At 45.1% G+C, this 24,004-nt stretch overlaps 1 protein-coding gene across 2 annotated transcripts in view; it reads left to right on the top strand.

The window, feature by feature from the left end:
- The window catches only part of FRMD4A (FERM domain containing 4A), a 352,260-nt gene that overhangs the window by 114,978 nt on the left and 213,278 nt on the right, over positions 1-24,004 (top strand). For both annotated transcript variants that reach the window (XM_015427238.1, XM_015427239.1), the window contains one exon: positions 2,586-2,651. In XM_015427238.1, the coding sequence (XP_015282724.1) occupies positions 2,586-2,651 (66 nt within the window). Of the gene's footprint in view, positions 1-2,585; positions 2,652-24,004 lie in introns of those variants that run through there.

Genomic DNA, 24,004 nt, shown 5'->3' on the forward strand with positions numbered 1-24,004 from the left:
CCTCTATGCTCTCACCCCAAATCAGCTTCCTGGTACACCTTGGAGCTGTGGAGGATGAAGCAAGAACTAAGATGGTTAGAGTGAGGGTGGCGGCGTACTTGCGATGAAGCTGCAAGAACATCTTTTAGGACGCTTATGAAATCCTATGAGATGACAATGAAGGCCACTAAGCAGGAATCCTATGCAGCCTCCATTGTGTCTGCTAACAAACAGCCCAATTATTTAGAAGAATTATATCATTAACTTCCCTACTGCGAGGGAAACAAAATGGTAGGGAATTGGACATTGGCTGTGAGACATTTGTGCGCTATTTTGCAGATAAAGTTTTGTCCCTCTGCTGTGACCTGCCAGCCGCACTTGAAACAGCAAGTGAACTGGAAGCCCCTTGGCAGTCTTCTGGTCCAGTACTGGCCGGGCCAATTCAGCCAACTCTCCCAGGAGGAGGTCGACAGGACCCTAGCAGCTGTGAAGCCCACCACTTGCCTCCTGGATCCATGTCCATCCTGGCTTGTTAAAGCCTCTGATAATGAGATCCAGATTTCCCTGAGGGAAATTATTAACCTGTCCCTAACATCATGGATGTTCCCAGGGATTCTGAAAGAGGTGGTGGTGAGACTGCTCCTAAAAAAAGAAATCTTTGGACCCTACAGTCCTAGCCAACCACCACCCAGTATTGAACTTGCTGTTCCTGGGCAAGGTAGTTGAAAGGGCTGTTGCTGAGCAGCTCCAGTGATTCCTGAATGACTCCTCCATCCGGGAGTCGGGACCCATTCCAGTCTGGCTTCTGCCCTGGCCATGGGATGGAGACCGCACTGGTCACCCTCAAGTAACCTCCACAGGCATCTGGATTGAGGCGGGTCTGCATTGCTGTTGTTATTCAAACTAACAACAGCATTTGACACAGTCAAGTATGACTTATTGGCCCACTGCCTCGCTGACATGTGGAGATGGGGGACTGCTTTTCAGTAGCTGTCCTTTCTCCAGGGTCAGGGACAGAGGGTGGTGCTCGGGGAGAGAATGTCTCCATGTTACTCATTGGTATGTGGCATCCCGCAAAGGGTGATCCTCTCCCCGAAGTTATTTAACGTCTATATGCACCCCCTCACCCAGCTAATCTGGAGGGTTGGCCTGGGCTGTCATCAGTATGCTGATGACACCCAGCTGTATCTGCTGATGGATGGCCAGCCGGACAATCTGGCCCTGGGCTTTGGGGGCCATTGCTGGATGGTTGCAGCAGAGCCAGCTGAAATTGAATCCAACGAAGACTGAGGTCCTATACCTGAGACATGGGGGAAGAGGATCAGGAATCAGACTCCCGGCACTTGAAGAGGCACAGTTGGTGCCTATCCCAATGGTGAGGAGTTTAGGGATGATCCTGGATGTCTCCCTTTTGATGGAGGCTCAGGTCACCATCTTTGGCTGGTCAGGCAACTGGTTCCTTACCTCTCCCCCCATGACGTCGCAACAGTGATCCATGCAATGGTCACTTCCAGTTTAGGTTATTGCACCTTGCTCTACGCGGGCCTACTCTTGAGTCTGATTTGGAAGTTTCAGCTGGTACAGAATGTGGTGGCGCACCTGCTGACTGGTGCACCTATGCAGGCGCACATTCAGCCTGTGGTGCACCAGTTGCAATGGTTGCCAGTTAAGAATCAAATCAGGTTCAAGATTATGGTACTAACTTTCAAGGCCCTACGCGGCCAGGGACTAGCATACCTATGGGGCCATCTCTCCCCATATGTGCCCCAAAGAGCTTTGTGCTCTGCTGAGCAGCACCATTTGGTAGTCCCTGGCCTGAAGGATGTCTGTCTTGCCTTGAAAGGCCTTGCTGAAAAGGCCCTGGCTTTTGCCTGGTGGAACACACTCCCAGTTGAGATCAGAGCCCTGCAGGATTTATTACAGTTTCACAGGGCCTGCAAAACGAAGTTGTTCCACCAGGCTTTTGCTGAGGCAGTGGATGTCCAGAATGACACCAGCCTTCCTTGTCAACTTGATCAATCTTATTATGCACCATCGCATTAGGGCATAGCCTAGATTAACTTGGTACCAGTACCAGCTGTTCTGTGCCCTCCCTGACATTGTTGCAGCAGTCACTGTAGTTGGTATCGCTGTGCTGCCATCAGGGATTATTGAAGGTTGTGATTGATATTTTATATAATATTGTATTGTTTTTATTAAACGTTGTGAGCTGCCCTGAATCCATGTGCAGGGTAGGGCAGAATATAGCTTAAATAAATAAAATAAAAATATGTATTCTCTTTTTGCCAGTGCAAGGGCCTCTGCTGCATCCTAAACTCCCTTCTCTCACAGGAAAATCCCTTTTCATAGTGCTGAGTCAAAGCAACAGAAGCCTTTGCCACTCATCAGCAGCTGCGAGGGTGATGTGTTTAGTTCTGTTTTCTCTTTGCAAACTTTTCTTTTTGGCAGTGCCAGGGAAAGCTAAACAGTGAATGGGAATATTTTTGCTATGATAATGTTTGGAGCAGGGAAGGATTCTGCATTTTAGCAGCAACTTGCACTGTTTGCCAAGCCTGTGAATAAAGCATCACCTGAAACATTCTCTCTTTTTATCTTTGTTTATTTAGATGACGGAGGGCCGTCGGTGTCAAGTGCACCTTCTTGACGACAGGAAGCTGGAACTCCTTGTACAGGTAATCCATTGTATCTGCAGATTTGAGAGCACGCCACCCCCCACCCCCAATGTGTGGCAAAAGAAGTTTTTAATTTAATTAATGGAATCCCCATTTGTCAGCTTCCTTTGGGTTTTGATCCGGTCTCACTTGACAAGCTAAACAGGATTAAGATGGATCAGTGCATAGATGGGAGACCTAGACAGGAAGTCTGAGGATTGGGAAGTGAGTGTCTCTGCTTTTCCTCCCAAGGGGTTAGTATTTGCATTTTTATGCTGGTATACCTCTTTCAGATCTCAGATAATTAGTAAAAGCCTATGGCCTTCTTTTTCAGGCCAAGGATAAGGCATCGCTCACCATGTACTGGCCCAGTTTCAGCTCCCTTGATGCCTCTGAATCTTCTGTTGCCTGCGTTAGCTGTCTGTGTATCAAAGTGTCATTGCAAAAAAAGCTCCAGTTTTGAGTAGCTTCCATGTACCATCTCTGAGATGACTGAGCTTCTATGGGTGGGTGAAATGACCTACATATGTGTGGGCTGTGTGTCACATCAAATTTATAGCACAGGATTGCGCTACAAGGGGGCATGTGGCAATGGTATGCGTTTAAGGCCTACTTTTTATTAAGGGATAAAATCTGGGTGTCTGAACTGTGACTGAAGGCAGGAAGTTCTCATGACTGCATACTCCTATAAACAAAAATATTCCTGCAATTAGAAACTTACCATGTACGGGAGAAGGATTCTAGCCTTATGGGATGGTTTTCTACAGGAACAGTTGTAGGGGGAAATGTGCATACAACAGACATTTGGAGAGGGAAACAGTGTCTAGATGTTTGTATGGTAAAGAAGGACACAGACAGAGTGGACTGTTCAGAAACCTGGCAAAATAAAGAGAATCAGAAATAAATGGTTATCCTTGGATATAAACTCTATGGAAAGGACACATTGGGGATGGTTTTTTTCAGTATGTCAGAGAAGGCAATAAGTACAACATTATTGCCATAGTAAAACAGGCTTCAACAATAACTTAGTACTTGGTCTGGGAAAATATAATTGGCCTCTCTTGGCGGGTTTTATTGCCCCATGCCTAAGGGCCATGCTTGCAACTAGTTACTCAGAAGCAATCCTGCAACTACTCATCTTCCTTATCAGCAAGCAGCTGGCACTGGGCCAGGAGGTGTGCGTTTTGCCATCCTGTCTGTAGCTCTGTTCTCAGCCTCCGTTTGCAGCATTCTAAGGGTCTAGGTGATACTGGTGGGCTGAGAACGGCCAACTGAGGTTCACCTGCTGAATCAGGGCTGGAGGGTGTCAGTGGCTCTGCACCAGCTGTTGGCTGTAAATCCTGACAAGCCTGCAGCTCATTTTCCTCCTGGTCAGCTTCTGTTAAGGCTGGCTACAGGAAGCTCCTCTTCTCCTGAGGAATCCTCTTCTCCTGTGAAGTCCTCACTATTGCTGAGCCCTGGCTGACCCAAGACACCATCCCCACCCCCCAGGGCCCACCCAACCGACGGGGTTGGAGTCAGCTTCTGTGGGTATGCTTGATGGAACTGGTGCCCCACGTGAGGAGCATGGGGGTTCTTGGCAGGTTCCCAAGAGTGATCTGCAGGTCCATAGCCTTTCCAGTCCACCAAATACTGTAGCCGGCCTCTGCATCGCCTGGAGTCCAAGATCTGTGCTCCCTCAGACTGGTGGCAGTGGCACCTATGGGGCTCGGAGAGGATGTGGGGGAGCAACAGGGACAAGAAGGGACCAGTGGAACACTGGACGTATGTGGAGCATGGAGGAAGCTGTACCCAGTAGGCCATGGGGTTTATTTGTGTGGTGAACTGATATGGGCCAATAAGGCGGGTATCTAATTTCTAGGAGGGCTGCTGATTTTGGATGTGCCAAGTCAATAACCACACCTGATCCCCAACCTTGAGGATCTCTCCCAACCTTGAGGATCTCTCCTGGCCAGCATCTCTAGTCTGCAACTTCTCGTAAACCTGCTTGGCCTGGTGTAGTTGGCCCTGTAGAACCTTATGTAGAGCCCGCAGTTCATTCACAAAGTTGTTGGCAAGAGGGTACAGTGGATACAGGCATGACTGGTGGGAAGAAACAGGGATGATATCCATAACTGGCCATGAATGGTGTCTGGTGTATTGAAATGTGTACTGTGTTCTTGTATGCAAACTCGGCCAGAGGGAGCAGGGTAGTCCAGTCATTCTGCTGGTGGTTAACATAGCACCTCAGGTATTGCTCCAGTGTAGCATTGGGGCATTCTGTCTGACCATCGGACTGGGAGTGATGAATGGATGAAAGGTGTACTTGGGTACCCAATAATGCATGTATGGCATGCCAGAACCAGAGATCAGGTGCTCAGGTTAGGTTACTCACGGTGCTGAAAGATAAGGTGCAAGTACAGATGGGCAGTTTCACGGGCACTCGGGAGCCCTGAGCAAGAGATGAAGTGGGCCATCTTAGTAAGGAGATCCACCATTATCAGAATGCTTGTATAGCCCGTGGAGTTGGGAAGGATTGTGATAAAGTTGGCCTTCCAGGGACCAGTGGGAGTGGGTAAGGGAAGCAGCAGGCCTGCCAGGCAAATCCTTAGCCCATCTACAGACGCTGCAGGAGGCCACATACATGGTTACATCGGTCTGTATATGAGGCCACCAGAACTCCCGAGTCAGCAGGTGGAAAGTCTTGTACTGTCCAAAGTGTCCATCTGGTTTGATGTAATGAGCTAGATGCAGGACTTCAACCCATAGAGGTCCTGATGGCACATAAACTCAGTCCTGGTGCGTCAGCATCCAAACCTGCTCTCTGTATCCCATGGGTGCTTTCCTAGCCGGCACTGGAACATCTTTATGGTGAAGGGATCGCACTGCTGCTGTTCCTGAATTCACTTCTGGGTGGGGTTGTGGGAGGCATGGTGGCAAACATTTCAGGTTGTAGGACTGTGGTCAGGGGCTGCTCCTCAAGGGTTGGATAAGCAAACTCTGGTTTTCGAGAGACAGCACCTGCCAGCCTGCTCTGGGAACTGGGGATATAGGTAATTGTAAAGTTAAAACAGGAGAAAAACAGGGACCACCAAATCTGCCCCTAGTTCAATCGGTGGGCTGTTTGCAGGTATTTGAGGTTACAGTGGTCAGTACGAACTTGCACTGGTTGTTGGGCATCTTCCAGATGGTACTACTAGACCTCAAAAGCTGACTTAATAGCCGGTAGATCCTGTTCCCAGATGGCGTAGCTTTTTGCGGCGGTGTTGAGTTGTCATGATTAGTAGGCTGAAGGGTTGTAGGGGTCTGGTGGGGGTTTCACACTGGGATAGCACAGCACTGATTGCGACACTGGAGGCATCAGTCTGGGTGCTTGGTTGCAAACTGAGTCTTCAGCTCCTGGAAAGCCTGCTGAGCCTCTACTGAGCAATGGAAATGTTCTTGGGGCTGTAGCAACTTGATGAGGGACACAGCTAGGGAGGCAAAGTCTGGGATGAACTGTTGATAGTAGTTGGTGAAGTCCAGGAACTGCTGGATGTCTTTCCAATTCCGAGTTGCCTGCTAGGACAGCACAGCCTCCACCTTCTGAGGGTCCAGCTTTATGCCTTGTGGGGTGATGAGGTGACCCAGGAATTTCACGTCATCCAGATTGAACACTCAGTTTTCCAGCTTGGCATACAAGCTATGTTGCTGGAGGCATTGCAGAACGGCCTACATGTGTTCAGTGTGTTCAGCTGGGTCCTGAGTATGCGCTCCAAGTTGTAAACACCTCAAAGAGCCAGTTTGGTGACTTCCAAACCCCCTGCAAATAGTCCAGAAGCTCTGGGATCAGTGGCAGTGGATAGTGGTCCCTGATGATGATTTGATTGAGTGCCTGGTAGACATTACATAGGCGTAATTCCCCAGACTTCCTTTTTGCAAACAAGACAGGGGCTGAGGTTGGGAATGTAGGTGGGCGAATGAAGCCCCTCTGTAAATTCTTAGCCAGGAACTCCTGAAGGGCCTCCAATTCGGGTTCTGAGAGGAAGGGTAACCAGTCCATAGGCAAGGGAGCATCAGGTACCAGGTTGATGGTAAAACTGTATGGCCGATGCAGGGCAGCGCCTTTCTCCTGGAAGACATCCTGATACTCCACGTATTTTACCAGAAGAGCCGACAGGCCTGGGCTGGTGGTAGCTCCCAAAAGGGTAGGGAGTGCTTCATGAGAACAAGGGTCTTGGAAATGCAGATCCTGCCTTGTGCCACTCGATCGTGCATCTCCAATCAGGACATCCCTAGTACTATGGGAATGTGGGGCATGGTGGCGATGTCAAAGCAGAGCTGCTCTCAATAGTTCTGTATGTGCAGATCCAGAGGTTGAGTTTCCTGATTGACGGGGACTGAACGTAAAAGCTGACCGTCTGTGGCTTCTACCAGGATAAGTATCCCTTTAGCATGTATTGGTACTTGGTGGTGTTTGGTAAAATTGGCATCCATATAAGAATGGGAGGCTCCGGAGTCTATCATTGCATACACCAACAACCAGCTCCCCTGTGGTAGCCGGAGCTTCCCTGGGATCAGGAGATGCCGGGAGCCAGTATCAGGAGGGCTTTGGTGCTCTGAAGTGTGTTCCAAATGGCAGGCTCATACCCACTTGAGGCCAGGTGTTTAGTGCTGGCAGTTGAGGCTTTTTCTTCTCTGGCCAGCTGGCATAATGCCCTGCACCTTCGGCCACGGTAGCTGTTGGAGTGGGGCAAATGGGTGGAACCTGGAACCAGTCGTGAGCTTCCCAGTTGAGGGCATACTGCCTCACAGGCCTGCTTCTGGCTATCCAGGGGACCATCGATGCATAGGCAGAGCAAAATCAGGACTTGGAGGTCTGTTGGATGCTCAACTCTGACCACTCATCCAGCACTTCCTCGGATAACCTCTCCAGGTACTGGTCCATCAGCACAGTCTCATTTCACTCTAGGTCTTGTGCCAACAGCTGGGACTCTGTGGTGTAGTCTGCCACAGTGCCTCCCCCTTGACACAGGCATTGAATACACAGGTGGGCCTTCTCAGCCTTCAGAAGGTCTGCAAAGGCAGACTGCATGTTTGTCACAAAACCAGCAAAAGTGCTTAGCAGTGGAGAGTTCATGAGCAAGAAGGGTGTCGACCATTTGTTGGCAGCCTTCCCCTGTAAGAGGGTTATTATGAAACAGACCTTAGTCTTATGATTGGGGAAATCCCTTTCCCTCAGCTCCATGTATAGCTTGCACTGTGCCAAGAATGCAAGGAAGGCTTCTTGGCCTCCCTTGAACTTCTCTGGACATTTCTTTGGAGGAGGGGTAGCAAGGACGATGGCAGTGGCAACCCTTTGCTGTTGATGGAGCTCAGCCAAGGTATTTATCAGCTGCTATACTTGCATTTGGAGTTCTGAGGAGCTAGGTCTGCCAGGGAGGAAGCTGCATCTTCCATGCTGCTGCTAATTTGGGCGGATGCAAACTGTATTGGCTTGCAGACTCTGAGTTATCAGGTGCCAGAAGTCAAGCAAGGCAGGGCCGTTTGGTCCAGGGCAGGGGCCAGAAGTCAGACAAAGCAGAGTCAGGGAGTCAAAGGTCAGAGGTCCAGAAGTCAGGCAAGGCAGAGTTGGTGGCTTAGCATCAATTGTACACATTGTGTCCATGCTTAACTGCCTCTCTTGGCTGGTTTTATAGCCCCACGCCTAAGGATCACGCTTGGCACCAGTTGCTCAGAAGCAATCCTGCAACTACTCATCTTTCTTATCAGCAAGCAGCTGGCATCAGGCCAGGAGTCTTGTCTGTAGCTCTGTTCTCAGTTTCTGTCTGAGGCATTCTTTTTTTTATTATGTTTTAATTTGTATTGATGTCTTACATTTCATATTCATTCATAATCCTTTTCATCAAGTTTACATAACCAAACATCAAATACATCAATTTTCCCCTTTATTATTCCTCTCCCCCTTCACGAGCGATCAGAAGAAGAACCTTATTATTATATCTGTAACCGTGAGCACACCCTATGGAGTTTTATCAATACATCATTATTGTCCCCCCCCCTTACCCATCTTATATACCCAAACCATTTCTTCCTTATCTCCAACACCTTATCTTCCCATGTCTTATCCTGTTTTATTATCAATAGAATATCTGATTGAATCCATTCATATAAGTACCAGTTCTATCTTCCCAAAGTCCATTTTAAGGCATTTTTCTATCCATGCGCTATTACCGCATGAGTCGCTAGGATCATAGCTTTAAATAAGTCCTTTGTGGATTCATCTACTTTATTATTTCCCAGAATTCCCATAAATAACACTTTCTCATTCAGCTCAATCTTAACGTTACATAAATTATCAACCTTTTCCAGGATCAGTTGCCAAAATTCCCTTACCTTAGAGCATTCCCACCAAAGATGTGCATAATGTCCCCTTATTCTTTTACAATGCCAACACTCCAATTTCATTCCCTTAATCATATACGATAATTGAGCAGGTGTCCTATACCATTTCAAAATTAATTTCATTTTCAATTCTTTACATTTTTCCATTTTTATTTTCAGTATTCCCTTCATTAGTCTATTTACATCCTGTGCTGATAGGTTCACCTCCTTCTTTTTTTATATATTTTTTAGTTGTTTTATTTTCAATTTTCCAAAATTTACATACATTAATCTTTCATTTTCTTACAATTGGGGGTTAACATTACATCTTTTCTTCGTTCACCTCCTTCTGATACCGATGGGCTAGGAATAGCCAACTGAGGTTCACCTGCTGAATCAGAGCTGGAGGATGTAGGTGGTTCTGCACCAGCTGTTAGCTGTGAATCCTGACAAGCCTGCAGCTCATTTTCCTGCTGGTCAGCTTCTGTAAACTCCAGGCTGCCTACACGGGGCTCCTCTTCTCCTGAGGAGTCCTTGCTATTGCTGAGCCTTGGCTGACCCAAGACAATTAGGCCTTTGATAGAGTAGAAAGGGAACTAGTTGTCTTCTCTGTGTCTAACAATACAAGTTGGACATGGTCACCTCCTGTATTCTCAAGGTCAACACTCTGCTCTCCAGACAGTAGCCCAGGGCCCAGAAATCTATTTTAGCATATAATCCAATTCTCTTTAACTTACTTTTCACATGTGTGTTCATGATTGTTCCCAACCTTGTGAGGTAGGTTTGACCAAAACATTGTGCTAGTTTTTCTCTCATAAACATGACCACTTGTACATAAATATTAATAATCTTTTCATGTGGAAATTTGAGCATGGTTTCAGAATAGCAAACCAGAATCGTAATGAGAAACCACCCCAACCACCCAAATGATCACCGTATGACAGGACTGTAAAGGCATTGCATAGATTTTGTTTCTTGTTCTTGATGAAGCAGTGCCCATTCAGTCTGCTAAAACTTAATTCCACTGTACAATGGCTCATCAGGTCTTGCCATTATATAAACCATTTTTATTGTTGCTGTTTTGGCCAAAACACCTCTGATCACTGATAATTTTTAAGAGAAGCGAAAATCATATGCAAAGGGCATCTTTTGTCATCATGTCTGTGGCAAACAGTGAAGATCTTTGTGCTGTGGTAGGTGCTGCTGCCTAAATAACATCCAAAAATCTGCACAATCAGATCTTCCATGGCTGATCAGAAGCCTGCTGGGCAAAAGCCCTGTTCACTTTAAAAAATCCCATGAGGTGGACACCAGGAAAGTGTCATTGACCACTGGGCATCATGTTGGGGACTGCTGGTAGAGGAAGTTAGATACTGATGTGCATACTTTATATTATTGTCTCAAACAAACTTGTGAGGTGGGCTGTTAACTATCAGGGTGTGAGAACTGATTTCATAGAGCTGTGTAGCGAGTTCACATTTGAGCTGAGCCTTTGAATTGAGAGCCTTCCCAGTTCACTCTCTTGCCCAGTGTAGCACACAGGTTCTCAGAAGAAGTCTCCAAAGGGTTAAACAAAAGGGTTAGAAAATGACCCAAAAAATCAGCTGCCTAGTGCAGTCAGAAACAGGAAATGAAACACACAGCACTTAAATTCCTGTCCCTCAACGGGCATTCTTGGGGTGAGCCATGCTGAATGTTAGCCTCATTCTAGCAAAAAAGGAAGAAGATGAATGGGGGCCTTTTGAAAATGATTTGAATCACAGGAAATGCATTTCAGGACTGTTTTGTATTGTGCAGATGGCTGGACAGGGTTATTTCAAAGCCAAAGGGGGCAGCAGAAAATAGGCTGGGGGAGGGGAAGGGAGTAAACTTTGAGAGAACATCCCTAAAGAGACATTTTTGCTGTTTATAGTCCTTATGCAAAAGTAATTTTCTTAGTGGGTGCTGGTTTGACTGAGGCTTCAAGTGAGAGACAGTCTGATAGATGGATTTACTGACCGAGGAGACCTGGGTTCAGATCCCTATTCAGCCAAGATTTTCAGTGGGTGAGCTGGGGCCAGCCACTCTCTCTCAGACTAACCTACCTCAGAGGTTTGTTGTGGGGATAAACTGAGGGGGTGAAGTATGCGCACCACATGTAGCACTTTGAGCTTCTCAGAGAAAGGATGAGATATAAAATAATCGGTGAGAGGACAAGATTGTCCCTGTGTGCCCTGTACAAAGCCAGTGTGGTGTAGTGGTTGGAGTGTTGGGCTAGAATCTGGGAGACTCAGTTTCGAATCCTCTCTCTTCCATGGTCACACACTCTCAGGCTAACCTACCTCATAAGGTTGTTGTGAAGATAAAATGGGGGGGAATGGTATAAGTTACTTTGGGTCCTCCATGGGGAGAAAGGCGGAATATAAATGAAGTAAACTAGTATATGATATATAATAATGTGCTCTATGGTGCTGGTGGGCCTGGAAATGGGACAGGTATGTCTTGAGGGAGGTTTGGACATAATCCCACTTTTTTACATATGCATTTTACACACTTAGAGCATCATCTGAACCAGCCCGTGATAAAGTGCCCAGGAATTCTTCATGAAAAATCATTGTTGGATAACATTTTGGGAATTTTTCCTCTTTAGGTATAAGATATCAATGGGAAGAGAGCCCATTGTTAATATTAGTAAATTATTGAGTTTATATGGAAGATTATATCAGAAAATGGAAAGATGTATTGGTCAAGAAACAGAATAACAAAGGTGATTATGTATCCTTCCTGACAGAGGCAATCTACACAATGAACCCATTTGAAATTTGTGTGTGCCACTTGTGCAAATTTGTAAAATAAGGCTGAAGAATGCAGGAAGTTCTAGGACAGAAAAAAATGTACCAAGCTTTTTTGCATAAATAGATGATTGTCAGACGTGCACAAACATTTACCTGTCTGTTGCACAATGTCACACAGATGTTACTAGGCCTTAGTTTGGGACAAAGTACTCTGTATGAAAAAACTGCCAAATGTCCCTGGCTGGAAAGAGACAGCCTCTGCTTTAAGAGATGTTACCATTTTTTTCTGATAGTCATAGGTTTGTAGGTGTTTCTTGTTGCAATCTTATTAGTTTCACTGTGGACCATGCCAGTAATCTGTGTAAACAGGAGATGCTGTTCTTTTGCTATACAAGTGCAGAATACGAAGGAAAGGAAGTATTTCAAGATAAATGTACCTTCCATATTAAAATAAATTCCCAACGGGGGGTGGGTGGGATCATCTGTCTTAGGGTGTACTGTCCTATACAAATCATAAAAAGAAGCACTTCCCTTATGTTTTATTTTGCCACATATGTAGTAAGTCTGAAAAAACTTTGATCAAGAAGAAACTCAGACAGAAACTTCTGTTTGAAAGTGCTGAACAGCAGAGTCTGCTTGCGTCAGGAGAACTTGCAGGGTATCCTGTCCTGGGTCTACTGGGTGAACTTGGCTTCCTCTAGTTCAGCCTTCACTAAAATGATAGAATCCTGGCTCAGGCCCCACAGTCTTGTCCTTCCAGTCATGCATGAGCTGGGCCGTCCGCCTTTTTAAAGAATTATATTTAAATACATCCCTTTTGAACATTCTTGGATCTGCCCATTCATTATATTGCCAATTATTTTTTTAAGGAAACATTTGTTTAAAATGTAAAGCTGCCCAGAGACAGAGAATGCAGATTTCTTGCTTGATGACACCAGGGGGAGGCAGCCAATCAGCCAGTGCTAAATTGTGCTGGGTTCCAGTTCCAGTATGCAGGACTCTCAGGTATCATTGAACTGGACGGAAAAGCCACTTCCAAGATGAGCCTGGAGACATTTTGGAATAGAAGGCAATCCCACCCCCACACCACTTCATGTTCTGTTTGCTCAGTATCTTCTGGTCTGTTTTATGCACCAATGTTTGATTCCCCCCCCCCTTTGCATTTTTGAGGCTGTTTCCCTGCTTTTGTTCTTTTTATATTTTTGTTTGAAATGTCTTAACTCAGGGTGGAGGGAAATCATTGATATATTCAAATTATTTCTCAGCTTCAGTCTCAATTTTTTGCTTTAGTTTATTTATCAGTTTCTCTCCTGCCATTATGATGAGCTGTTTGTACATGAAAGGTTTATTTAGAGGCCAGCTTACTTCTTCTCTAATGATTCTTCTTATCTAATGCTTATGCAGTGAAGTTTCATTTATTTCAGCTTTATATACTGGATCCCAAGTATTTCATGTCGTTGTCTTTGTTTCTGCTACAGATGTTGGGTTTTGTTATCTGACTTCAGGAAGGAAAATTAATGCTTTATTGTATAAGCTTTAAATCCTCCTATATGGAAAAAGAATTTTAAAAGCTTCATATACAAAGTTTACAGCAAACAGCCACTGGTAAGAGGTGAAATGCTTTGAATGGGTGGATTGGCACAAATTCATTGGAGGACCATGGCTGTAAAAGTATCTGAGTCACAGATAGAAATGTCACTTGGATTACAACAAGGCCTAATTCACACATTAGATTAAAAATAATGCATTATTTAAGCAGCTTTCACTACAGGGGTGCCGGAAGGGTGGCCATACATTTCATGTTTTCCATGAGAGACAGACATGACAGCAAAAAACGTTTACTCAGGTTTTTGTTCAACCTTGATCTTAGTTTTAAACAATTTAAACATGTGTTCTGTAAATTGAATCCTCCAGTGGTTTTCTAATTATGAATAATGCCATGTTGTAGACTTCTTTCAGAGGCTGTCCATGCACTGCAGAATGGAATCACATGTGCAGTGGCAGCAGAACCTCCCAATAGGGATGTTCTCTGTGCTTTTCTCCCCTTTGCCGCTGCTGGATTTTTTTGCCAGGGATTCTTTTAAATTAATAATATTTATGTCACTATGGTGCTTTAACAATACAGCAATATAACAACTACTGGTCTTTTTTTAAAAAAAATGGAAAAAGCCCGCTAGTGGGAGGGGTGGTGGTGGCTGCAGGCACCAAAGGAAATAGGAAAGGAAATGGCTCTGGATGTGGGCAGAGTGGTGAACAAATCTTCACCTTCCTGTCCACACTTGCCACCCTACTTTATCAAAGCAGGTTTGGGAAATTGCAGAGTGGGGTTGGAGAAAAACCAGAAGGGAAATGTCTGCAGGACAATGTCATGCAAAAGCCCCTTCCACACCACCTGCTGCAGTAGTTGGGAGCATGGAGAAGAATAGTAGTGGTATTGCAGTGGACATGAGATTGGCACTTCCAAACCAGCTTCACAGCTGTGTGTTACAGCTGTCCTCATGCACTCTTTTGAGTTTGTATGATGTGATGATGTCATTTCCAGGTTCCTAGCCAGAAGTGATGTCATGGCACTATAAGATGCCATATTGCCAGTCTCTTCCTGCTGCAATTTGGAGCTGGACTGGCAATCCAAACGCGCCTGTTTGTCTGACATCCTGTGGACTTTCTTGCAGGTCATAAAAATCTATTGCCATTTTTAAAAAAATTAACATTTTGTCAGTGGGTAGTCAAACTGAATACTCAGGTCCCCCCCCTTCTCATACGGAAGAAGCTTGATGTGTCAACCTGGAAAATGCAATTTGGGGTTTCCTTTCAGATACCAAGAATGAAAACAGGGGATGCAAATAAGATTGTCTACATGTGTCTGAAAGGAAAAGGATATGATGCAGCTGTGGGTTTCTGCGTGCTATACTTTTACATCCTCCCCTCCCCAAGTGGTAGGAAATTTTCAGCTGATCAGTGTTATCCACAATCAGTTTCCTTGTATGGAGAGAGTTGTTTTTAGATATTTGGTTGTTACGGGAATTTATTTTTTTACAAATTTATATTTTGAGCTGAGAAGAGCAGGCAGGCATTTGTCTCACTTTCTATCCAGGTCTTTTGTGTCATGTTGTAGTTAGTAGCTGCTAGCCATGACAAAGTGTTGAGTAAGCACTAGTGGCCACTGAACTCTTGATATTACACTAAAACAACAGAAAAGCCCTGGCTAATTGAGACCAGTAAAATTGGGTGGATTAAAAAATATGCTAATACACTTAGGCTTGACCTAGCAGAAACAACTGAGAAGAGCTTACAGAGAAATGTTTTTCAACACAACTGCAAAGGGAAAGGCAGCAAAGCCCAGAGTCAGGGACCGACTGTACCTAAGTGGAGCAGGAAAACGGGGCAGAGGATGTTGGTTTAGATGACGAGCCAGGCAAGGAATCTTTGTGTGCACAAAGGTCATGTTGGTCAGTTAGCTCCAGGGAAATGAATGCCACTGCAAAGAAATGTGTGGCTCAAAACTAATGAAACCAAGCAGGTTAACTTGATTCATCCAGATTTCCTTGTTTAAACTGCCTATGGGAAAAGACCTTTGAAGGAGAAGAGATAAGGGAAGGAGGGACTAATATCCTAGAGGAATGTGCCAGCTGGTATAAGGTTGACCTTGCAGGAGGGGAGAATATGAAATAAAAAGAGAACATTTTAAAGAAAACAGCCACTTGGAGAATGCTGTGGCAATGCTGTATTGTCTCTGTTTTTTAAATTCTGGAGAGCCAAAATACTAAGCAGTAGTTACAAGCAGTGTTCCCTCTAAGCTGAGTTAGTGTGAGCTAGCTCACAGTTTTTTAGCCTCCATCTCACACATTTTTGTCTCGGCTCAGGAAAGATGGCTACAGAGCAAACTAATTTATGCAGTAGCCAAATCGCTCATTCACAACTTTAATGCCCGTAGCTCACAAAGTAGAATTTTTGCTCACAGGACTCTACAGCTTAGAGGGAACATTGGTTACAAGTGTAAGGATGTGTTACTGGCACCTAAGATCAAGATAATTTATTTCATATTCATTTATCCCCCATTACTATGTATGGGTGTGAAAGCTGGATAATAAAGAAAGCTGACAGGAAGAAAGTTGATTCATTTGGAACGCGGCGTTGGAGGAGAGTTTTAATGTATACCATGGACTGCCAAAAAGACAAATAAGTGGGTTCTTGATCAGATCAAGCCTGAACTCTCCCTAGAAGCTAAAATGACTCAACTGAGGCTATCATACTTTGGTCACATGATGAGAAGGCAAGAGTCATTGGAAAAGACGATCATGCTGGGAAAAGTTGAAGGCAGCAGGAAAAGGGGAAGACCCAACATGAGATGGATGGACTCAGTCAAGGAAGTCACGGCTCTCAGTTCGCAAGACCTGAACAAGGCTTTCAACGATAGGATAGTTTGGAGTCATTAATTCTGTAATGTATTCAATAAGCAGCCATTGAATGCATAATGTGTTATGAAAACATCTAATTGAAATGCTACGTTAAGCTTCGTCCAATCACATTGCTAGCCCAGGAAGCACCTAACCAATCACTTCTCAGCAAGCTCCCTGAGCGGGAACGTCCATGATTGGTCCTTATGCTTATTGGTTGGTAAATGTACAGTAGGCGTGGCTACATTAGCCGGGAGAGTTTAAAAGCAGGACAGCTGCAATGTAAAAGCTGTTCTGGCTATCAGATGTTGATCCGTGTTGGCGTTGTGTTCGAGTTGCTGAATAAAGCTGAATCTTTGCTGAATCACTCTCCGACTACTTTGTTAAGCGAGCGACTTAACAAATTCATAGGGTCATTATAAGTCGGAAGTTGACAGCACTTCATACTCGTGTGAGCGCGCGCGCACACACAGTTGCAAGCCTTTCACTGTATGAGGGTATCCTTGACTTGTTTTCATGCAGAAAAACAAGCAGGGTGTGGCTGATAATGGGCCCTATTTTCTTCAAGTCTGTTCATTTTCTTCTCTTGAACTGGTTTGCTGGCATGTCTAGGAGAGTTCTTATTTTTAAAAGTGCGTGTGGGGAGGTAGTCAACCTGTAAGAATCTGCAGACTTTATTTGCAAAAAAAAGTCCTCCAAATGCTCTTTGCTTTAGTAGCAAACAGTATAAGGAAATATCACTCTTTTTGTGACAGTAGGAGCCACTGTGCTGACTCCCATGCTGCTCTCAGACCTATTTGCATGTCTAGCAATCATTACAATTTACACTGAAGGAAGGTCCGCAAACTATTCAGGAATGAAGATGTTACAACTAGACCTCACACATGCACTCAAGTGCTCTTGTTATAAAGTGTGAAGCACAGGGCATGCATCCTCAAATACCTGTTCTAACACATACTGGTTCTAACACATTTATATTTGTGAGCAGGGCTCTAGTCGGGGGGGAGCTCTCAGGTACGGAGCTCCGGAAGAGAACCTCTAGGGGGCGGGGCGGTCACGTGGTGAAGCCCCGCCCCCTTCTTTACCCCGCCCTCTGCTTCGATCCTCATTCCGTTTGGGAATGAGGATGAAGCAGGAGGGTAAGTAGCCGGGCCTTCTGACACACTTCCGGTGATGTCAGGGGGTGTGGCCTTCTGTCACTTCCGGTGATGTCAGGGGGCGTGGCATATGCAAATAAGTTATGCTAATGAGTTATGCTAATGAGCTCCGGCAGCTCTTTTTCTACAACAAGACCCCTGTTTGTGAGAAATATGACTGGTGTAATTCTAATTCTTATGCTTACATTGTTAACTTTTTCTGACCAGTGATTCACTGTCTTTGGAATGTTGCAGTGTTAGGACCTGTCTATACTCTTCATTTTTATTTTATCCATAAGACACATGCTGGCTCATTTATTTATTTATTTGATTTGATTTGTATCCCGCCCTCCATGCCGAGGCAGGCTCAGGGCAGCTTACACACAATATGTTAAAACAACTAAAACACAGAATTAAATAAAAACACAACAGTATAATAATAAAACATATCAAAGTGCTGGTACATTCATAGATGATGGTGGCATTTGCAGCATCCAAGGTAATCAACTGTCGCCATAATCTGGGTTTTTTGTCAGGCTATTGATCACAATATTTAAGTTAGTGTTGGTATTGGGGCCAGAGCCTCAATGTTGGAAGGGGCAGCTCCCTAATCGAAGGCCTGGTGGAACAGCTCTGTTTTACAGGCCCTGCAGAACTGTAAAAGGTCCCGCAGGGCCCTGATGTCACCCAGGAGCTAATTCCACCAGTATGGGGCCACCACTGAGAAGGCCCTGGCCCTCGTCACAGCTAGTCTGGCTTGCAAATAGTTATTAAATACATGCAGATAAGAAACAAAACAAGAGAGATTGTTACATTTACCAAGGTATCACTGTAGGTCTGCTATTACCCAGTGCAGACTTACAGTGATACACCTTGAGGAGTGGTGTGTGCAATTCTGCAGAAAGACCTATGGAATTAACTTCAGCCAACACCAATGCTCCCTTTAAGCTGTGGAGTCTTGTGAGCAAAAATTCTACTTTGTGAGCTGCTGCCATTAAAGTTGTGAGTGAGTGATTTGGCTACTGCATAAATTAGTTGACTCTGGAGGCATCCTTCCTGAGCTAAGACAAAACTTTGTGAGCCAGAGGCTAAAAAACTGTGAGCTAGCTCACACTAACTCAGCTTAGAGGAAATACTGGCCAGCACACAAGATCAGTTTTTCAGGCTAAAATGCAAAAACAAAAAAACAGCCTTCTGTACCTAATGTGAGAATTTCTTTTGCTAGAATGTTATAACTTCCATTTGCATTTCTTGGATGAGAATAGCAGTATTTTCTTTTATTGACAAACACCTAATTAAATTGCTTGCAACTGTGGTTCTGAATCTGTTCCCCACTCCTACACACAAATGCCAGTGCAATTGCTTGGTTCTAACATAGATATGTGATTGGTGGAAATAGGCTTTGTAGGGCACATCTGCTCTAAAGTTAAATAGATATGAAATCAGGTTTATTTTTAATTTTTTAAAAATTTTAATGGATTTCTGTCGTGTCCTCACCTCCACAGCAGAGCTCAGGGCAGGTTACAACAGACAATTGTAAATGATTAATTTTAATCACAGCATTAAAACCAAATTCAAAAGATGACACAATTCACAAGATGGCAATCAGGCAGAATTAAACAAGTGCTACCAAGAATTAAACAAGTGCATGTGTGCCCAAGATGACCAAGTACTGGTTAAGTGGGTAAAGCCACCATCAATAGCACAACATAAGTGGTGCAAGGCAGGGTGGAGCAGGGGAGGCCGATGTAGTTAGACACCTGCCGCCTGAATCAAAGGCCTGGCGGAACATCGACATTTTACAGGTCCTGTGGCAGTGTAATAGGTCCCACAAGGCCCTGGCCTCACTTGGGAGAGTGTTCCGCCAGCCCGGAACTGGACCCAAAAAGGCTCTGGCTCTGGTCGAGGCTAAGTGGATGTCTTTTGGGCCGGGGATCACCAGCAGATGTTGATCTGACGAGTGCAGAGCTCTTCAGGGGGCAAATTGGGAGAGATGGTTCTGCAGATATGTTGGTCCCAGACCACACAAGGATTTAAAGGTTAAACATGATCCGGTAATCAGCTGGGAGCCAATGCAGCTGGCGGAGCACTGGTTGTATATGAGCTCTTGGAAGTGTCCCAGTAAGGACACACACCACTGCATTTTGAACCAGCTGAAGTTTCTGGCTTAGTCTCAAGGGCAGCCCTGCGTAGAGTGAGTTACAGTAGTCCAGTCTGGAGGTGACCGTTGCATGGATCACTGTGGCCAGGTCATGATGAAACAGAACCAGTTGCCTGACCAGCCAATGATGGTAAAAAGCTGATTCAGCAGCATTCGTGACTTGGGTTAACATTTATGCTTCCACCAAACAATGTTGAGTAATTTAGTTCCACGCAGAGAGTTCTTTGCCAAGAGGCTTAGTCCTATAAGAGTTATTCTTCCCATTCTTCTGTGGTTGGGAGCCATGATGTTTAAATAGTTTTTAGAGTGGTTTGCAGTGGTGTTCAACTTGTCCAGTCTTGGGAACCGCTGAGTTGCAGTCCTGTGACACTGAAGTCAGGTGACCAGAAGAGGTAGAGCCAGAGTTATGAATTCATCTGTGTTGAAGTTAGGATGGGGGTAAGAAACACAAACTGAGCATTAGGAAATATACGATCGTAAGGAATAAGCCAAAGGTCAAAGCCTTGAAGGAATCTTCTCCATAGCCAAATAACCTCATCTTGCCATCTTGCTGTTTCTCTCAACCTGACTGGAAAGAAAGGCAGGATGATGGCACCCTTGATCTCTATACATGCAGCATGTCCTTCCAAAAGGCAGCAAGGGGGAAAAAATGTTTTGCAGGGACTTATGCTACTTGGAAGGAAAGCGATGGCGAACCTAAACAGCATGATAAAAAGTAGAGACATCACCCTGCCAACAAAAATACGCATAGTCCAAGCAATGGTATTCCCAGTAGTCATGTATGGCTGCGAGAGTTGGACTATAAGGAAGGCCGAGCGCCGAAGAATAGATTCTTTTGAACTATGGTGCTGGAGAAGACTCTTGAGAGTCCCTTGGACTGCAAGAAGATCAAATCAGTCAATCCTAAAAGAAATCAACCCTGACTGTTCCCTGGAAGGCCAGATAATGAAACTGAAGCTCAAATACTTTGGCCACCAAATGAGAAGGGAGCACTCACTGGAGAAGACCTTGATGCTGGGAAAGATTGAAGGTCAAAGAAGACGGGGACGGCAAAGGATGAGATGGTTGGACAGTGTCATCGATGCAACGAACATGAAACTGAGCAAACTTCAGAGGACAGCGGAAGACAGGAGGGCCTGGCGGGATCTAGTCCATGGGGTCGCGAAGAGTCGGACTCGACTGTGCGACTGAACAACAACAACAAAAATGGCTATCAGGTGAGTTTACACAACCCACTGGAAGACTGGGTTGAAGACTGTTGGTTTAGACTAGTGATCCCCACTTGGTGGCTCAAGGGGCCACTTGTAGCTCTTTGGCAAGCCACCAGTGGTTCTTCTGATCACTACACCCCAGTGGAATAAAGCTGATTTGGTGTAGTGGTTAGAGGCACAGACTCTAATCTGGGAGAACAGGGTTTGATTCCCCACTCCTTCACATGCAGCTGCTAGTGTGACCTTGGGTCAGTTACAAGTTATTTCAGAATTGTTCTCTCATGAGCGATTCTCGAAAGAGCTCTCTCAGCCCCACCTACCTCACAGAGCATCTGTTGTGGGGAGGGGAAGGGAAAGGAGATTGTAAATCACTCTGAGACTCCTTCGGGTAGTGAAGGGCAGGGTATAAATCCAATCTCTTCTTCTTCTTCTTCCTCTTCAAGGTGGCACCCATCCCCAGTTCCAGGAAAGAAAGCAGCACCACTGCCCCACAGGGTTGTGTTTGATAGGTTATTCCCACCTTGAATAAGCTACCATCACAGGGACTGGAAGGTGGGAAGCTGCAAGCCTCCCTTAGCTGCAGATGATTAGAAAGCTTGTATTTGTGTACTGACTGTTAATAATATGCCTGTTTTATGGGATGGTTTACAATATGCATACAGCTCTTCTGGTTGATGGTAATTGCAAATGTGGCTCTCTGCAAGTCATGGAGAGAGGACTAATGATTTTGAAAATGTAGTGCAGAATTATTCACCAGCTATGGACACTGGCAAATCTCTTTGATCTGCAGGATATGGAGAGACTTATGCTTACCTGGATTCAGTGGAATACCAAGGTTGGGGCAAGGAGTGTGGTCTTCCCTGGGTGCAGCTTGAGGAAGGCCCTTGAAAGGGGCCCTTGAAGCCTGCGTCACACTGCATCCAGCCAAATGTCTTTCCTTTTATTTTTAAACTGTAGTTCTGGCTGAAGCTACTAGGGAAATCTGAGCATAGCAAAAAGCACTCTAGGATCAGTTAGACTTCCCTTTTTCCAATACCGAAGCAAACTTACTTAATAGATCGTACAACCAAGCTAGCATGCTGATAGCTGCTGCAATAATTGCCAGCCTGCAGGTCATTTTCTCCAACAGTCTAGCCTTTTTCTTTTCCTTTCCTTGCACCCAGGTCAAACAGGTCCTGCAAAGCAGTAATTAGGGTGTTGCAGCAAGATAAAGCAACCTTTTCATCTATTATTTTCTCTTTCTCTCTTTTCCACATGTTTCTCATTAATTTCTGTCTCCCATCACCTAATTTTTCTGTGTTCCCCCTCCCCCTCCTTTATTTTCACTTCTTGGTCTCAAGACCTTCTTATCCTTATCCTGCTTGATGACAGAATGTATTTAAGAGTAGTATAGTAGCAAACCTTGGTTAATATTATGAACAGAAGGCACTGGGTTCGCTGGGCACTGTACATTGCACTGATTCTGCTGGGCTTCCAATCCCCACCCCCTTGCTTGGACTGTGATTTTGTGCTTGACTTCAGCTGGCATTGTCACAATAGCACTGGGTTTACATGGCACTGTACATTGCACTGGTTCTGTTGGGCTTCCAAACCCCTCCTCTTGCTTGGACTGTAATTCTGTGCTTGACTTCTGCTGGCATTGCCACAATGGAACTGGGTATGCCGAGCGCTCTGTGATTGCAGTGGTACTACTGGGCTTGCAAAAATTTCCCCCCTTCAATTTCTTCTGCAGAGATTCCATGGTTTGACTTTAGCCCTTTGGAAAGAATGGAGGATGGGGGCACCTTCTTTGGGGAGTAGTGTGTTTCGTAACATCCAGTCTGGTGAAGTTTGTGATTACTATTTTGTGATGCTTTGGATAGTGCTAGTAAAAGTTAGTACAAAGGCAGACTCCTAGCTCTCAAAAATGCTTTGTAGATGCTTGGGATGGTCAGAAGCCCTCCTAAGTGCCTGTTCAGAACACAAGTGATGTGATGGATTTTTATTTATTTTTTGCTGTCAAGTCACAGCTGACTTACGGTGACCCTGTAGGGGTTTCAAGGCAGGAGACCTTCAGAGGTGGTTTATCATTGCCTGCCTCCATGTTGGCCCTGCTTAGCTTCTTAGATCTGACGAGAGCAGGCTGTCTTGATTTATTTCATGATTATTGCTGAAAATAATTTTGTCATGTAGAGGAGGGGCCCTGACCTGGATAGCCCCAGCTTAGCCTGAAATAGTCAGATCTCAGGGCCAACTCAGAGACAGGCAGTGACAAACCACCTCCGAATGTCTCTTGCCGTGAAAACCCTACAGACTTGACAACAACAACAAAAGAGGAGGGGGGTGTTAAAAAATTATCAGCCCTGGGTGCCAAGTAGAGTAGGTATACCACTGCCCAACTTTTATTGATTTTGCCAGCTACCCTTCTGTGTGTTCAATGGTGGCCTGTCCAGCTTCGTTGACTCTCTGTAAATTTAAAATGGTGTCACTGTTGTTGTCTGTCCTTTTGGCCTCATTGTTGGAGGAATATTTGCTCATGACAGTTGCCTATGAGGGCAACTTGAATGGATTTGTCTCTCCTCTGCCTGTTTTGTTCTCTGAAGCGTTTCTTGTCCTCTGGGGACATGTTATTTTTTGCTCTCCATAGGGAATATTGTAATTTCAGTACCTAGAAAGCAAAGTATGCGCATGCAACCCTTCCCGCCTCCCCCTGCCCTCCGCGCCTACTGCAGGAAGTACGGGTGGTGGGAGATTCCTCCCTGTGGCATGTCAGGATGCTTTTGTGGTTAAGAGATATCAGCCTTTTATAATTGTTTGGACAGAGAAGCTAACTGTTGGCTCAGAACTGGGTCATGTTTAAAAATAAGTACTGCTTGCATTACCTCATTGTGAGGAACAGGACATGCAGTCACTCTCCCCTCAACTCCTTTTCCCTTGACCTGTTCCTCACAAAGAGTCTTTCAGATCAGTAGGGCGCAAACAAATTATCTAATTTCTACTCCTTTCTAGCTGTCCCTTCCTCCAACAGCATACTGAATTATACTGAATCAGTCAGTCCATCAAAGTCAGTATTTCCAACTCAGACTGGCAGCATCTCCCCCAGGTCTTTCACATTAATTACTACCTGATTCTTTTAACTGGAGATGTTGGGATTGAGCCGCAGCCCCTTGCTAGTGTCATCCTAACATCTAGAAAGGTCAACCAAAATGATCACAGGGGTGGCTGCCTGCCCTTTGAAGCAAGGTTAAAGTACTCTGGGGCTTTTTCGTTTAGGTGTCTTAGGGATGACATGATAAAGATCTATGAAATCATACATGGTGTGAAGGAAGTGGGTAGAAAGAATTTTTTCTCTCCCTCCCACCTATGAAACTGAT

This window comes from Gekko japonicus, unplaced genomic scaffold, assembly GCF_001447785.1.
Source record: "Gekko japonicus isolate JY-2015 unplaced genomic scaffold, Gekko_japonicus_V1.1 scaffold1247, whole genome shotgun sequence".
Taxonomy (NCBI): Eukaryota; Metazoa; Chordata; class Lepidosauria; order Squamata; family Gekkonidae; genus Gekko; species Gekko japonicus.